The 17,210-nt window shown below is 38.9% G+C and overlaps 1 protein-coding gene across 1 annotated transcript in view; it reads right to left on the reverse strand.

The window, feature by feature from the left end:
- The window catches only part of DPP6 (dipeptidyl peptidase like 6), a 364,672-nt gene that overhangs the window by 76,854 nt on the left and 270,608 nt on the right, over positions 1–17,210 (reverse strand). The window contains exon 8 of the mRNA XM_042888547.1: positions 2,661–2,781. Coding sequence (XP_042744481.1) covers positions 2,661–2,781 — 121 coding nt within the window. The remainder of the gene's footprint in view (positions 1–2,660; positions 2,782–17,210) is intronic.

Raw genomic sequence — 17,210 nt, forward strand, 5'->3', positions numbered from 1 at the left:
AAAAAAGCCTGTCAAACCTCCTCTAGTTCTGCTTTACTTCCAGACCCGGTAAAGACCTGTGATTAATAGCACAGAGCATCTATTCTGTTGTGCCAAAAGCAACACTGTTATGAAGAGGAGTGTTTCCCCTGTACCCACCATTTATCTCGGCCATTGGGAGACACCCCAAAGACAGCACTCCTGGGGCTGCAATCTGCCCACGGCGCAGGCAGCTCTACAAAATGGGAGAGTAGGAGTGTTGGTGATACGCTTTTAAAGATGACAGTAAAAATACTGCAAGTGGCTTCCTCAAGACTGAAAATACCAACATTTTTATTTCTGTAATGTATGCAGGAAAAGTGATAAGCAGGTCACGAACCCGCCAGGTGCTCCAGTGAAGCTCAGCTGCCATTGCTGGCAGTGGTGAACTTCAGCAACAAAAAGAGCATAGAGCAACATGCCCAACTCGCTGTGATCTTGTTTCAGCGGCTCTTTGCAGACTATCTGCTGGAGGTGGCCGCACAGATGGAACAAGATCCCTACATATGCTCAGCATCCACCCCGGGAGCTTGCTTAGACAGTAGTGGTGCAAGCAGACGTGGGTTTGAGCATCCCAGCTCAACTAGTGAGGTGGAGGAGACATTTCCAAACATCACTAGGAATGGAGGGAGGTGAAAAGTAGCTCTGGGATGGTAAATTTTGATCCTAGTTCAGATTTCAAGAAATTCCACTCAGCTGAATTTGAATTTAAAGATTCTGGTTCTTTCCCCCACTCTTCAAAGATGAAGCACCCAAGAAAAGGGGAGAATTTGGTTAAATAAAGTTGCTGGTAACCATGTAACAGCAGAGCATCCCAGCTGCTGGAAGGGTAATGCTTCAGCCTTTCTAATGTTAACGCCTGAACTCTCACAGACTCCTTACCCACTCACCACTCTGCCATATCCAATTCATTCTGGGATCGTTCTCCATCCATCAATGCATTCAGAGAACTGACACTTGGATGCTGCAAACCCATCTGATCCTGCCTCCCCACAGCTTGTTTACACATCTGCCTCAGTACTGATCCTACACCCAGCTTCACCTCCAAGTGATATAGAGCAAGGGAAGGAGCTCAGCTTACAAGAGCCACCTTTGGATTTGAGTGGCACTCTATCACCTGAAAACACATATTTCAGATTTTCCTAGGGGTCCCTCTTTATCTTGCTTGATAAGTAAAATAAGTTTTCATTTTAACATCAGCCCTATGTTCTTGGGCTCAAAGTGACATTTCCAAAGGGATGTTATAACCCAATTTCTGTTAAAATGTACTCCAAGTGAACAACAAGATCAGAGGTCTTATTGCATACACAGTACTCAGAAAGGTTACAGAACCTGGCTTGGTATATCCACAGACTGTATTTGGTTCCTTTATCATCCCAGTATATTAATATACAGTTAACGAGTAAGTTCATTATAAAGGACAAACCTGAAAGTCAATGTCTGCAAAGAAAATGCCCGAGCAATCCAGTAATTGAATAAAAACACACGTCAGCAAAACACAAGTGTCACCACGGGCTTCGAGCTCACTATTGTGACAAAATTCTCCTGTCAGCATGCTGCTGCATGCAAGGCTCTATCAGAAGACCTTGTGTACCAAGTGATGTTTTGCAGCAAAAGACAGCTACCAACACGCACACTTGACCTACAGAGTCAAACCAGCCTGTCCAGAACTTCAAATTCATAAAGCAGAAATTAAAGAAAATCAGCACTTCGCAACTTCTTAGCCACTCCTCTGGTGACAAAGAACTTCACAAGGGGAATATTTGCTCGTAAATGTTCTGCAGTGCAACATAAACATGAACTTAAACACCAAAAGTAATCCAAACGGGTATCAGATTTCTACCAATGCGTTCGATGAGTTTGGGGCCATGCCTGCTGCCCTGGGCAGCCTGTTCCATGCTCCCCACCCTCTGGGGCACAATCTTTCCCTCACCCCCAGCTGCCCCTCCCCTGACAGCGCCATGATATTCCTTCAGGCCCCATGGTTGCCCCTCTGCTCCCTGTGAGAAGCTGCAGCTGCCATGAGCCCTCCCCTCAGCCTGCTCTGCTCCCAGTGAATCCTGGGCTCTCAGCCACTCTTCATGTATCTTCCCCTCTGGACCCTTCCAGCAATGACCCTCTGCCCCACCAGGTCCATTTTCAAGAGAAGGAACCCAATTACTGAGAGAACCTGGCTTTCAGAAAACTGTCAGCTGTCAAGAGCTGAGTAGCTTCTAAGGCACACGTAGAGCTGTGGCAAACAACCGATCAAGTAAAATTGTCTCCTAGCTTCTTCCCTTAAAATAGAAGCAACTTCCCCTCCACGTTTCTGTCCTTTCCAGTGACTTGAAAACTGTCACATCTCTGAGTGATTGCAGGTGCCACTAAATAATGAACCAGCTCTGTTCATTAATGCTTCGTGATTTATTACTTTTGGACTAAGGGAAAGAAAAACAGCCTGAAAAACAAAACAGGATTCTGACATCACTTGACATTATTTCCAGTCCAGCACTTCAGACAACTGTTAGAACAGCAAATTTTTAGCAAATGTCCACCAGTCCCCAGAAATGTAGCAATGAACACCTAATTTCAGACAGTTCTGCCAAGAGTGTAGAGTGTAAAAAAACTCATAACTAACTGCCATCCTAGATGTTGTGTCCTACCTTCATATAGCCAGTCGCTGAGCCCATTGAAAATAACACCTTCTTTTCCTGAGGAGACCACTCGAATGGCTTGTTTCCCCACATGGGCACAGTAATAGATGTTATTCTCAAAGATAAAAATCTGATTTGAAAAGAGAAAGAAAAAGAGAAGAGCATTAAGCAGTGGCTCCATTTTAAGACGTTGCATTTAACTTTTACAATAATTGGTAATAAAGGAAAAAAAAAAAAAATCACATATCACATTTTTATAGCATTTTCATCCAAAAAAGATTTTCACAGCTTGCTTCCAATGTCATCAACTACTGGAAATATGCTAATTTATAGCAAACTAAGCCCTGGTCCTCCAACACAAGCTTTATTTTTCTTGGTCCTGTCCTCATTTCAGAAATTGAAGAGTGCCATGAGAAGGCATGAAATGAGGTACACTACCTCTCCAGATTTTGAAGAAGTGCTTCAGGACACAGAGTTGATGGCGACTAAACTGATTACTGGAAAATGCTTCTTACATATGTCCATTAAGACTTACTGCTACCAGATCATTTTTGGGAATCAGACTGTTCGTTTAGGTGTTTAAGAGATGATGACTGAGCCAAACTTTACCCAGCCATTTAAATATACATATTTCTCTATATATTTATATATATTGGTCTATGGCATCATCTGGTTAGGTGCTTAAATGTCACCATTGACACAGAGATCCTCTCCTTCCTCCCCTCAAAGTGAACCACAGCCTAGTCTTATTTGGAAAAAATTTCTGAGATCCACTCAGGCTGCAGAGATGTACTGAACAGAGTACCAGGCAATCCATACAGACTAAAAGACAAAACTGTTAATAGAGTTCAGCAGACATTTACAGATGAGTTTATAGAAGGTTGGGCTATTGGAACAAATGTTAGGTATCTACAGCACAATACAAGAATGCAATTTCTCACGCTGCACTCATGAAAGGATAGAATTGAGAAAAAGTATTTGCTTTCAGCTTCTGTTTCACGTCCTACTGTGGTATGTGTTTCAACTAAAGATGAGCTGGAAAGATTCCAGAAGAAAGTATAGGTCCTAATGTAGTTTTGACAGTTGTTACAGCGAGTTTACCTAAGGATAAAAAGTCTGACTGCAACTGGAACTTGCTTTTTGCCCTTCTAGTCTACAAGGGCTTTTAAACTAAGGAGAGGCCATTAATATGTTTTTGAAAGAAAAAAATACACTGTGGAAGATTCATTCTTGCCTGCATTTTCAGTAAGCAGAGAAGCCAGACTAAAGACCCCTAGCAGGGAATTCAATGTGTTAGCTAGCTTGTACATGGGAGGGTTGCCAAAACATAAGGAAAAAAAAAAAAAATTAAAAAAAAAAAAAAAATCAGGAAAACCACTGTGGACAAAATATGAGGTTGTTTTTCAAAGCCTATAGGGAACAAAAAAAGAATAGAAAGTGATGAATATTATTAGCAGTATGGGGTGGCAATGGGGTAAAAACAGTGCTGGGACACAATAGCCTTAGTGCTGTGGACCATTCTTCTCTGCAGCTCCTCCTGACACAGCCAAGGCTCTGCACTCCCTGCTGTATATCTTCAATTTGCACAAGAGACACCCTGTATTGTCCACAATCCATTGGTGGCATTTGTTGGTAAAAGGGAAGACTGGTCAGACTGGGACTTGAGAAACCTGTCCTCAGCAATGCACAATGCCCTAAAGGATGCTATCACCAAACTGCAGGACAATCCCAAATCTCTACATCAACATGTGCGATGGGTGTTTGGGCAACCTCTTATGCAACAGGTGCACAGCCAGGTGGAGTTATTCAAGTGATGCAGCCCATTTCTTGCCCGGCTTCTCCCAGCAAATGAAGGCTTTGCAATATTTTGTACTGTCTTAAATGTTAAATGAGTCTACAGGAAAAATAAATAAGGCAGAATGACAATCTGCCTCTGCCCTGTGCTTTGTAAAGCACTGCAATGTTTTCTGTCTTCACTGTTTTGTCTTTCAAAGCGTCACTGCACTAGTCAGGCTGCATAGGGTATCTGGTAGCTGCAATGGAAAATAATAAAGTGCACTGACTTCAAACCATCTCCCGTGTAATTCAGAGCCAAACTGCAGCACCTCATAGAGAATTTAAAATTATCTTCCTAACTACAGTGCCTTGTACCCTAAAAATGTCAAGCATAATCAAGATAAAAAATAACTGAAGCAGCAGACGGAAGATTTCTATGTAATGTATCTTATAAATTAAGAAAAAGCTTTTGAAATTCTGTTATTCATCAAAAAGAGATGTCTCTGGATTACTTCACTTTCTGGTCTAGAGATATTAGATTTTTTTTTTTTTTTTAAACCTCTTTATAATATTTTCTACTGCTTACATTTTGTGACATCAAAGTAGCGCTTCCTATCAAGCAATCAGAATCCTTTGAGCTCATTAGAGAATAATAAATCTGTGCAATTAAAAAAATCCATGGACATCATTTCCACATTATTTTATGCTTACTTTATGTAGCAATCTTAAATAATAAAAGAAAGGACAACAGAAGGGGTCAAGCTGAGTTTTGTGTGCCTCTCTGTACAGAAGATGAAGAGCATAATAATTTTCATGTGCCTTCTCTTCTGGTGTGTGCATTTGAGAACGATTTTAGCCCCAAGATCCTTGCAATGTCTATGCCTTTTCTGATGGACAGCACATGATATCCAGCACTGAGTGCAACTAATGGCATGGGAAATAAAGCTGGGCAATGTCAAGGGGAGATCCCCACGTTGAGCCCTGTGCAGGTTTCTTATTACATTTTACATTTACATTTATGTTATTACACTGTGCCCATTAAATGTTATTACATTTCAGAGCCTCCAAAAAATAAGATATTTTGAAAGAAGTAAGAAGAGCACAAACATCCACACATTGATTGAAGAAACTGTAACCGTTAACCCTGTAAAATACACAAGTCCACAAGTCATAAGCTAAACAAGATGAAAGCATGAAACAGAAAAGAGGTAAAAAAAAAAAAAAATGTATTTTTAGCCTTCAATTTTTCTTTTCCAAGTATCACAGAAACCAACAAAACCTAAAAGAATGCTGTTTGAAAATGGATAAAAAGACTTTCTCCTATTGAAATCAGAATTAGCGTGACACTCTGGGGTGTAATGGCAGACTCCCTTCTCTTCCTTCTGGATGTTATAATAGGGCTCAAAAAATGAAATATTTCTTCACAGTGATAACTAGAGTGCCCTGGGGGACTGAGATAAAGACTTTTTTAAAAAAACTTACTTGCTCACTCCCAGGATAATAAACCCATGGGGATTTTGCTGTTGCCCTTGTGGGGCTCATGATATCACCTAGCATTTTCAGCATAAGCCACTATGCCCTCAGCCTCGGGTATCAACACATCACTAGTTCCTGTGAACCGGGAAGAAATCTCTGCCTGATCACAATTTGTATTAGAACTGATTACTGCAAGCCATTAGTTTTACAAAACTAATATTAAAGAAGAAAGTACTATGCAGTTTGGACCACATGCCTAAGACGGAAGGAGATCTTTTAGTCAAAGATTAGGTGTTTATCCAGTAAAATAAATGTATACTAAGCTAATGCAAAGTAAACTCAATCATCTTACAACACACAAGATCCATCACAACGCTGACTGATCCATGTCAAACTTCATTTGCTACTATTTAAAGGCTGACTACTCTGAACTGAAAGATACTATACTCTCATTTTACAGTTATTTCACTCCCCCTTCCTTACAGCCAAACAGGTGAGAACTTCTCATTTCCTCAAAGACCATGGGAAAATAAATTAACACACATTAATCTGTGCTTTTCATGCTTTGATTTATTCTCCAAATTTCAGGAAGAATTCCGAGTTCTCTTGCCAACTAAATGAATGACATCTTTAAAATTTAGCATCACCAAATATGAAGTTAATGTCTGGATGCTTATTACCTTACACATTGGAGAAGTGTGAATACTTCCTACATGCCAGAGAGCAGCCTTCCCACTGCAAGGTCAGCCCACAGGAGACTAGTTAACATGAAAAGTTTGTCTATTTAGCATTGAGAGTTTGGTGACTAAGACCCAGCCTCATGTATAGACAGGCACAAAAGGTTTGAACATGTATTAAATTCCAAGCCAGCCCAATTGCAGTCTGAAAGAGCAAAGGTCTCAAAATAGAAGCCTCAATTAATAGTGGAACACAGCTTTAAATCAACATCTACTTTCTCCTCATCTAACATAATGCACTCCATTTTCTTCCATTTTTTAATATTAAAGCCTTATTTCATTTTTATTGTGATTTTTGCAGCTGTTGGTTTTTTCCATTTACAAAAGTCTTCAAATAAGCTGGCAAGCCAGTTTACCTGAGGGAGTATTCTGGCAGAATAAATGAAATAGCAGATTCATTTTAGAATTCTGTCTCTCAGAAACACATTTAATTTTGCAAAATCAGTAAAGATATCTATGTAAAAGTAATTATCCATGGACTTCTCTGTTCTAGATGCTGAACAAATGCACAGAAAAAGATCATCCCTACCCCAACAGCATATTTTCGTAGACTGGTAAGCCTAGAATGGAGATAATAGTCTTCACTGAACATGTGGAGGAAAAAAAAAAGAAAAAAAGAAAAGAAAAGAAAAGCAGGGACACTGAAGACAAGACTCACAGGTACCCAGAGCCATTTTAAGCCCCTCACAGCATCTAAAACATTCTGTAGTATCATGCAGAATGCAGGAGAAACCTCTACTGTCCTGGAAAAGCATCTAGAGCCCACATATATTTAATACTATTCATCTGAATTGCTCTAGAAACCTATGTATATGAAGACAAATGCAGTTTTTAGTGTCACATAAGTGCACCAGCAAAACCATGAGTCACATTTGAGCTGCTTGATCTCTATTCCAATGCATGAACCATAAGATCATCCGTGCTATAATTATAATTTTACATCAGGTAGACTATTATAAGCTTGTGAAGACTGAGAGACAAAAGATCCCAATTGCTCCTTGTCCTGTAATGAACTGCATGTCATACTGATCAAATTACTTGCAGAGCCATGGTCAGCTTCAACATGATACTGAACTCATAATGTTTCCTTCTGCACAGGCAGAGCCACAGCTGCTACAAAATTCCTTTTGCTGAAATAACAAAGAAAAATGGTTCTTTACGTATCTTGCTCTGTGTATATGCCAGCGCATGTAGGTTGGCATCAATCCTACCTCACCTTGGTGGTGACCTTCTGTCAGTGTGTGGCTCCAAAGGCGTGAGCCAGACTGTCCTAGATACCAATGAAGAATTGCCTAACTCTACGGACTGCTCATTCTCTGGCAGCTTTTACGGCTTTCAGGTTGCTTCCACGTCCAAATAAGTCAATCAAAGCAGTCCATGCAGTTTAGGTATCTACTGCTTCTACCGACCATAGACAGCCAAAAGTAAGTATCAGGTATCTTCATCTACTCAAGATATGGTCCACTAGCTCTCTGTTACTTGCAGTCCTAATCATGTCCAAGTCACACTGTTTCTCCATCACATGGTTTCCTCTACTTAAATGCCAGTCACATCACTTCTTCAGAAGCAGGCACTGATTTCTTCAAACAAGCCTAACATGAATCTATGTGGGTAAGTGAAGGTGATCACTTGAGGCAGATTTCTGTATGGCTAGTCAATCCTTCAATAGAACTGGACCACCAAATTCCCTCAAATGAGGATTCTACTACCTGAAACCAATCTAGGCACAATTTAAGGTTCCTACTCCATTACATCAACTAATTCTTCAGCCAGGTGTACATATGAAAAGTCCTACAGTGCCATCAAGGGCATTTTAAACTTCTTCATGTAAGGTGCTCTGTTAATTTTTAAAAGTTTCCATTTATTTTTTGGTTGAATACAGCCAGATAAAATTTCATGTTTTGAACTGAACTAAATATTAACTACCTTACACTTGCACGGTGTTACACATCACACAGGTCTGAAATCCGTCTGAAAACGAGACAGCTTGAGCCTCTTGATGCGTCCAGGAAGAAAAGTATTACCTCTTTGTTTATATACTAAATAACTGGCTGCAGGCAGTAACAAAGCCACAGCGTGCAAGCAGTATCATGGAGCTGTCAGGTCATGAACACAAGTAATTTGGAGCATAATCAAGCTCCTGAAAATGCGCACCCAGGGAGATCTCTCCCTCCACCTCAGTTTCTACGCTCCCTCTGTTTCCATTCAAATATTTTGAAGATGGCCCCTCTCAAACCAGTTCTGTTTTGCCATTGCCATGTGACATCCGGAAGCTGAGGACTGTGAAAATGAAAAACTGTCAAGAGAAAGATTCCCTTGCTGCTTCCCCCAGCTCGTCCTTACTACACAGAATTAGCATGCCCATCTGTGTCCACGCGGCATCTTGAAGCAGATACGATCATCATGTTCTCACTTTGGGATATCATGGAAATCTGACAAGCACTGCACTGAAAAGGTCTTGGCATTTTGCAATGATAATTCTTACACCAACTCATGCAGAAAAATGCATGATCAATGCAAAATCAGTTTCTAAAGCTTGTTACTGATTGATTATGCATTATTCAATGAATGATAATTATCTGAATGTGAAAAAATGCATAAATGGAAGCTAGTTGAACATCAAAGTTCATATTTATCATAAGTGTTGTTCTTAATGCATATGATATGATTACACCAACTCATCAGTTCTTCAAAAAAAGAGTAATAAAAGCATAAACTGTTCCTCAACAGTAAGCTTATATAAAAAGAGAGAGTATTTTAATTAGACTTCTAACACCAGCTATTTAAAAAGAAAAGCTTGATAGCAATTGGGATAAAAATAGTGAGTCAAAACATTTTTATTCTCCTGCATCACAGAGTTCAATTTTGCAGGTTTGGAAAGAGACATACAGCAATGATGATGGAGAAGTGAAAGAAAGTCTTTAAAGTTGATTCTTTTTTCAGAAAACTAAAATGCCATCATTAAGATTGACAATGAATGAATGAAACTATTCTATTTAATCAACATATTGCAGACAAAGAAATTCTGATAAATTATTGACAGGGAAGGCTACAGGTTCAATTTTTCATTTAAGGGTTTAGCTTTGCTGTAATTCAAAGTAAGAAGATAACTGATTCCCAGGGCAAGGATTTAGAGGACATGCTTTCTGAACGTATGCACCACACAGATAACGTTTACTTTGGACAAGGGTAAAATTTACTTATCTTCTTCCTAGAAGAGGCCAAAGGTGGCACTTGTAGAGTGAAGTGAGGACTATTCCAGTATTAGAAATATTCTGCAGGAGGGCTTTCAAGATTGAGAAGCTGAAAACAGCTGAGAAGACCACTAAGACCAGAGAATACAGTAGTACAGATTGACACCCATAAGAACAGTGCTGGTTCATAGACATTTCAGGAGCAGTATTTTTGACTCAGAGATCAAAGGCTCCATGCCTGATACAAGTAGTGTAAGAGAGTAAATGAATGGAGATTTGTGTTATTAAAACAAACAAACAAAAAAACAACAACAAAAAAAGGAAATGCAATCAGTTCTGCAAAGGAAAACCACCAGAATTACTGCAACAGAAAACTGCTGCACATAGTTGCTTTGATTACACATTTAGCAAAGGAAGTGCAGAGAGTTACCACCCGTGAACTGTGCAAAAATCCCTTGTAAAATAAGCGTTCAGACCCTAATTCTGCTGTCATTGCCCACAACCAGCAAAGAGACTAAGAAGTCAGAGGGATGTTTTTCTATTCCTCACGTCCTCAGACAAAGTATTTTTTATTTCTGCAGGCAGTGACTAGGCCCCAGCTGTCCCAAAGGCAACCAGGAGATGTAACAGCTTGCACAAGGGTGTAAAGGCTTTGCTTCTTAAGCCTCTAGAGCTATTCTGTTGTCACCGGAGGATCCTGTGAACAGCATTCTGTAGACCTTTTCCACTAGAGATACTAAGGTATCCTTTGGAAAGAAGAAGAGTTTGTAAGATCCTGTAGTTCTTATGGTCTCTAGAGCTGCTCTAAGCTGGCGTGCTAAATGAAGTCCCATTCAACAAACTATGGGAGCAATGACTGAATCACATTTCATTTTTTTTCTTTTTAAACTGGACACAGATTTTTGTCTCAATTCTTTCAGCTTAAGTTCTTAACTACATTAATATTCTTCTCAGGTTTCTACAAGCCTCTTCACGTTTTCGACACTGCATCATTACAAACACCATCTATTTCCATTTATATTTCGTGAGCACGCTAGTCAATAACATGTAGAGATTCTAATTACACCTAGAATCTGCTAGAGTCTGGCCAAATGAGCAATTATAGCTTGGAAGATTAAAATAGATGTTTTAAGAAAAATATGCTGCCCTATTTTCTGTTCTTCGGGGAAGAAAGAGCATTTATTTCACACTGACAAAGAGAACCATGTCCGCTTGGAATTCTTTGCCCTGGATTCTAATGGGGTTATTTTAATTTATGACTGCCTTGTTGTATTAAAGTATGTATCAGTAAATGTACCATTTGGTATGGAACTCAGATTCTGCTTTTAAGTTCTCCTTGATGGATTATCTTGTATTCTGTAAACTAATACCACTGATGGTTATGTGGGGCATTGCTATAAATTAGATTATTTAATAAGAGATGATACAGTGTATAATTTTAACTATTTTACTCTGTTATAGAATGAATATCTGGCTGAGGGTAGCACACGAATTACTTGTCAGCATAAAGAAAACTTGCAACTGGGTTCCTCCAACGGAAGGTGGAACGGACCCTAATGTGTTTTACTATCAGAAATTTTGTGCTTTTGTGACACTGCAGTAGCATACAATGAGCTACAGTAACATAATAGAAGAGAACTCAGTACTTGTACTATAGTGCATCAAGATGGTGAATTGCTCTGTGACTAAAAAAAAAGAAGAAGCAAAATACTCTAAGTTAGCATAGCAGATCCATCAATACGTGCATTTTTGTTAGCTATATCCTTGTATGTATGTGTGTGCCCACCATAATTAATGTTTTAATCCTGTAAATTCACTGGGAAGGAGGACTGTATATTGTCATCTTCATATTGTAACTAAAACAGAAAACACAGTAATGGCTATGAAGTCTGTGGCAGTGGCAACCTCCAGGGGAAATGCCCTCAGTACTAAGTCACTGTATGGCTCTCACATTTAGATGGACAAAAAGTAGATTTTTCTTTGATTCATTGGTAGAACTTCTATAGCAAATCATCTATTTATTCTTTTTCTTTCAGATACTTCACATCCACCAAGTGGCTGATATGTTATCTAAAGTACCCATAACTTCTTCCAGTAATGACTACTGAAGCATCTTCTCTCGACATTGGTGAAAATACAGCACTGAGAATGTTGAAATGGAAAGGGACAGCAGAGCTCACAGTGAGGATGCAAAACATTCCCTTCATGAATGAGGACCGCATGTTAAACTTACTGATGTCAGAGAAAGCAAGAAGCACGTGTAGAAATGAAAAATAGTACACCACAGTCACCATGATCAAAGAGCAAAGCATCAAAAGGAAAAAAAAAACAAACCAACACAACACCTTTTCAGTGATATCCACTAATTATGAAGAAAAAAAAAAAGGGAAAGGGAATTTCCAACTGTAGCAACTTGCCCCCATATTTAGAATATACACATATCTCACTGCAGATTTCATGAAGATTTTGACACTGGGAAAGGGGATGAAGTGAAGGTTTTCTGAAATTCTTGCTTTTCCCAGAATTCAGGAACTATGCATAAAGCTGTCCTTTAACTGTGAATTGGGCAGACACAGGGATTAGAAAGGAAGGAACATTTTCTTCCTTGCAACTGAGATAACCAAGCCAAAATTATTACATATAGCTGACCACAGTTAAATATTGATTCAGATGCCATTGTAAAAATAAAAAGTGAGAGAAGTCCAGCTTAAAAACAACACTGTAAAAAAACTGTGAAATAATAGTAGAAACAAATAGACCCGCAGCAGTTATTAGTTCAAAGGCTCAACTAGATTAGAAAAACAACAGATGACTCAGTACCTCCCATAGAAATCCTCCTCACTTGTGATCTGTGCAGATATTCTGCCAAGCACTAAGCTGGCATGAATTCATGCAGGGAACAACCTGCTAATTAAAGGAGTCAGGCCACTTCAGTTCCAGGTGCCATCACTTAACCTGCATTTTGCATCTAGATATCCTAGGGAACAAGACATTGTGCTAGGTGTTGAAGTTTCTTGATAACAAAAGGCAAAGCTGATTCATTGTGACCCTGTATGGCAGGACCTATCATTCGATGTTTTATATACAAATGAACTCCAGTATTTCTCTAAACGGCACTGCTTTGTTTTTTTCTTCTTTCTTTCCTTTTTGACAGCAATACTTATAACAACAACCTCTTTAACCATCATTAGCGTTCACTGTTTGAGGGCACCTGGCAAAGACCTAACGTGGCAGAGGCTGAAAGATTTGTTCCTCTTTTTCTTTGACATTTGCATTTCACTGAAATGGAGATTTCTTACTGCACCTGCTGTGATACCTAAGTTTTACTGCTTTAGAACAAATTATACACTTGATTGCTGCACAATCTGCAAGCATAAAAGGTAGCTCCTGCTTCAGAGGAGTCGACATCAGAAGATTTATTGGCTCTGAATGCCAGAGGAACCCATTTTGACCATTCTCTGAGTTCACCATAAATGCAAGGGCATACAAAAAAATCCTGCAATTAAATGCAATTATGATCCTCTTCCTGCACATCTTAGGAAGTATAAAAAGACAGTGGAAACAGCAAAAGACTGAACACCCAGGAGAACCTCAAACATGTTTTTCTTTGCTGAAAGATAAATACTGGGATACGAGAGATTTTTTGGAATTGTAGCTCCTGCCTCTGAAGCTATGAAGAACTGCTATCCCCCACATCTGATGTGTCACTGATCATTTGTCTCCATTAGACTGTTACAGGGAATTATAGGAAGGAAAACAGCATCACAGCAGAAAGTCTTCTGCCTCTGACAGTTGGAGTATAACCATTTCCATGAACGGTACTGTAGCGTTGGCAATGCAGGTAAACACTCACTGTGCACTATTAGAATAGTCCTACTGCTTGTGCCATCCTTACAACAGTGCCCATGTACACCCCCAGCTTGTCCTTGAGGCAAACATTCTGAACTTAGATGTGCTCATTTTGGAGTAACTTAGACAAAAGCATCCTGAAAACCTCAGGGTTTGGGATTCTTTGCACACTTCAGCTACAGACATGCACTAGAAGGTCTTGCTCCTAAAGCATTTCCTGCCTTCAGGCAAACCAGCAAAGGAAATTTCTGCACTGTGTTGATTTTTTTGTGGATAAATAGAGAACCCAAGTCTGTCTTTCTCACACGTTCTATGAGAACTGATTTCAGACTGATAGCAACTCTAATATGCACAGACAGTACTGAGGGAAATACAGTATGGAAACCTTGCGTGACCCTCTGCATGTATGCAGAAACTCATTCTAAAAATGTAAAAATACAAAGCTATAAAGCATGAAAGCATTAAAATAATCCAGTAAGATCAATCAACAAAAGCTCTCTGCTTATCTTTTTTTTTTTTTTTTTTTTTTTTTTTTTCCCTGGTGGTATTGAAACTCCAGAAGGAGAAAAGTATGATTTCTGTTCAGTCACAAATATCAAGATAAGAGAAGAAATCCAAGATAAGCATACATGGAACAGGGCAAGGGAGGAACACAACATGTTTTTTGCAGTCTTATCACGACATCAAGATCCTTATATTGCTGCAAAGTATCATGCTTTGATGCTGCTTGAGAGAAATACAGCATACACACTGAAAATCACCTAGGAACATGCTGAAGGTCATGGGATTGATGCCATTGCATACTGAGGGCTTTGGACTGTTGATTGTACCTTGTTAACAATGAATTTTTTTTCCAATACCTTGAATAGACAATTTCATGCACAAAAAATTGCACTGCTGCTTAAATTTAACTGTGCTTTTCACTCTGCAAAGGCATAAATGATGTTTAATGTGGCAGGACAAAAGAGAAGAAGCAGCCCATTAATAAGTGCCATACTTAGAGAATGTTTGAACTGAAGTTGGTGGCTCCCCTTCCATACTCAGAAGGTCAGTACAGGTAAAGGCAGGATCCTTCCATCAGCCTTGTCAGACTTCTATTTTTTTAAGACATGGGCTGAAAGCTGAGAAAGACAAAAGCGATTTTTTGAGATGCCAGAAGTGAGGGCTTTTCTGCATTTTGATTTCCTGACATTGATTTTCTCAGTTCCAATATCTGCTGCTATTTATGTAGATCTGTCAGAATGTATGGCATTCTGCAGGCTATTGAGAAGTCAAGAACCATGCTCTGGTGAGTTTATAATCCAAAAATTGGCATATAATTTAATGAGTAAAGACAAAAGAAAACAAGATAAATAGAAAATTGCTCCTCGGAAAATTCCACTGTTTATTCTAAACTGAAAAGAATGCAAATTATTCAGATTGTTCAGTTGCAGATCTGTTTTCATGAATCATTAGGCAAGCAAGCAAGAACGAGGTCAGACACAGTGACCAAAAGTTCTCCTTGGAAGGATGAAACAATGGAAATAAAAAGCTGCAGGGCTAAACTCTCCCAGCCTTCCTCCCCTTTGCAACAGCAAAGAAGGAACCAAGAGATTGTGACAGGGAAGTATTCTGTTTTCTGAAAACTGGGATATCTTCAAGGTGATGTAAATCCATCCAACCCTTGCTCCCGTCTTTCCTGGGACTCAACGTGTTTTGTTCTGACTGAAGGAGTCAACACATAGGTGGAAATAACACCTTGGGAACTCTCTCTTCTCTTACAACACAACCCAGCAAACATTTACACTTGAAAGACTGCTGCTTTTCTTTGCATTAGCACTCTATGCTGTCCCTGCAGAAGGAGAAATTAACTTCACTTGGAAATATATTCAGAGTAACTCAATCATTCTCGAAATATAGAAGACTGAGTATTTATATTCTCTTTATCTCATTTGTAATGCTTGCAGTTTTGTTTTTTTTTCTTTAAAGAGAAGCTTCTTTGGCAATCCTCTGCTGATAACTGGCTGTGAGTAGATTAGATGTGCGTGTGAAAGCCACCTTATTTTATAAACTACACTCATAGATTTATTTCAGGGTGAATAATTGGTGAGGAAAAGATCAAAAGGCATATGTGGTAACGTGGTAACACTTAAAACTACTAATTAGGGTCTCTTCTCCATTCTGATTGGCAAAGCAGGAATAGGGAATGCTGCTGAATGATAGGCCAACAGATATACATATTTAGAAGCCTGAAACAGAAACATCCAGAAGAAACCCACAGTTGCACAATATTTCCAGACTCGTAGGAGTGCTTCAGATTACTTTAAAAAAGACTGCACGTAGCCCAAAGAAGGGATATTTACCAAACTTTATGTATTAGGGAATTGAGATAATACCGTATTCTTAATAAAAAATGGTGGAGAGTGAGATCAGTTATTTCAGTATAAGAAGATGAAGATGGGAGTTAAAAAACTTTATTTTTCTGAACTATATAGATAATATTTTCTTTTATATATAGAATCATAGAATGGTTTGGGCTGGAAGAGACATGTAATTCATCCATTTGGATATATTTTCTTTCTGTACAGAAAGATTCCTTTGGTAGAGGAGTCAATAGAGTAAGCAGATTGGTTGCCTTATCTTTGGCTTGAAAAAAGTGAAATCTTCTTTCTAAGATGAAAATCAAGTATATCCACTCAGCTTGGTAGAACTAACATAAAGATGAATCAGTGTTGTGCTGTGACTGGAGGCACTGAAGCACATAAGTTCACAGCAAAAGTACACTAAAAAAAAAAAAAGGGGAGCTGCCCTTATGAACTTGAGAAAAACTAGTAAAACAGCTCAGGACTATCTTTCCATTAGCAGAGATAGCTTTTATTATATTATGTGTATGTTTACGTCGTGAAGCTTAGTTTCTTGGACTTAAAGCAAGAAAACAGTAAAAAACAAAAAACAACTCTCTGGATGCTTAACATCATGAGTTATCAGCTGATCGCACATTATCAGTAACCAGAAGCCCAAAGATATGAACTTGCTGGTGTTCACAAATGAGTATGAGAGTTTGGTCAAATATCAAATCCCAATCTCTTGTGAATTAGCACAAACTGCTCAACAGGGATCTGTCAGGCAGCAGAAGAAGGAAGGTAAAATGGCACGTATTAGAGGACAAAACTTGGGTATGTATGTGTGTGAGATGAGGAAAAATAAGCTTGTCAGAAGTCAATATGCAGAGATGCAAAAATTGCCTCATCTATTCCTGTGAGATTTGAGGTCAATAACTCTCTTCAACCTCATTTTCTTGATGGAGAAAGGGAGAGACACCTTCTTGTTCCTGCACCTGTTCTTTTTCTTCCAACATGGTTTAGAGACTTGCAGTGACAACTGTTGTTTCTTAAGTCACAACTTTGAAAATAACATAGCTAAGGACACAAATAAAGAAATCCCTGAAAAAAAGCACTGGGAAGAGGAGAAATATACTAGATTTTCTTAGCTGTTCTAAAGCTCCTATTTGTTTTTACTTTTTGGGGGGAATAAGAATACTTCTTATT

This window comes from Lagopus leucura, unplaced genomic scaffold, assembly GCF_019238085.1.
Source record: "Lagopus leucura isolate 7727_CA_CO unplaced genomic scaffold, USGS_WTPT01 Super-Scaffold_100157, whole genome shotgun sequence".
NCBI classification, from domain to species: Eukaryota; Metazoa; Chordata; class Aves; order Galliformes; family Phasianidae; genus Lagopus; species Lagopus leucura.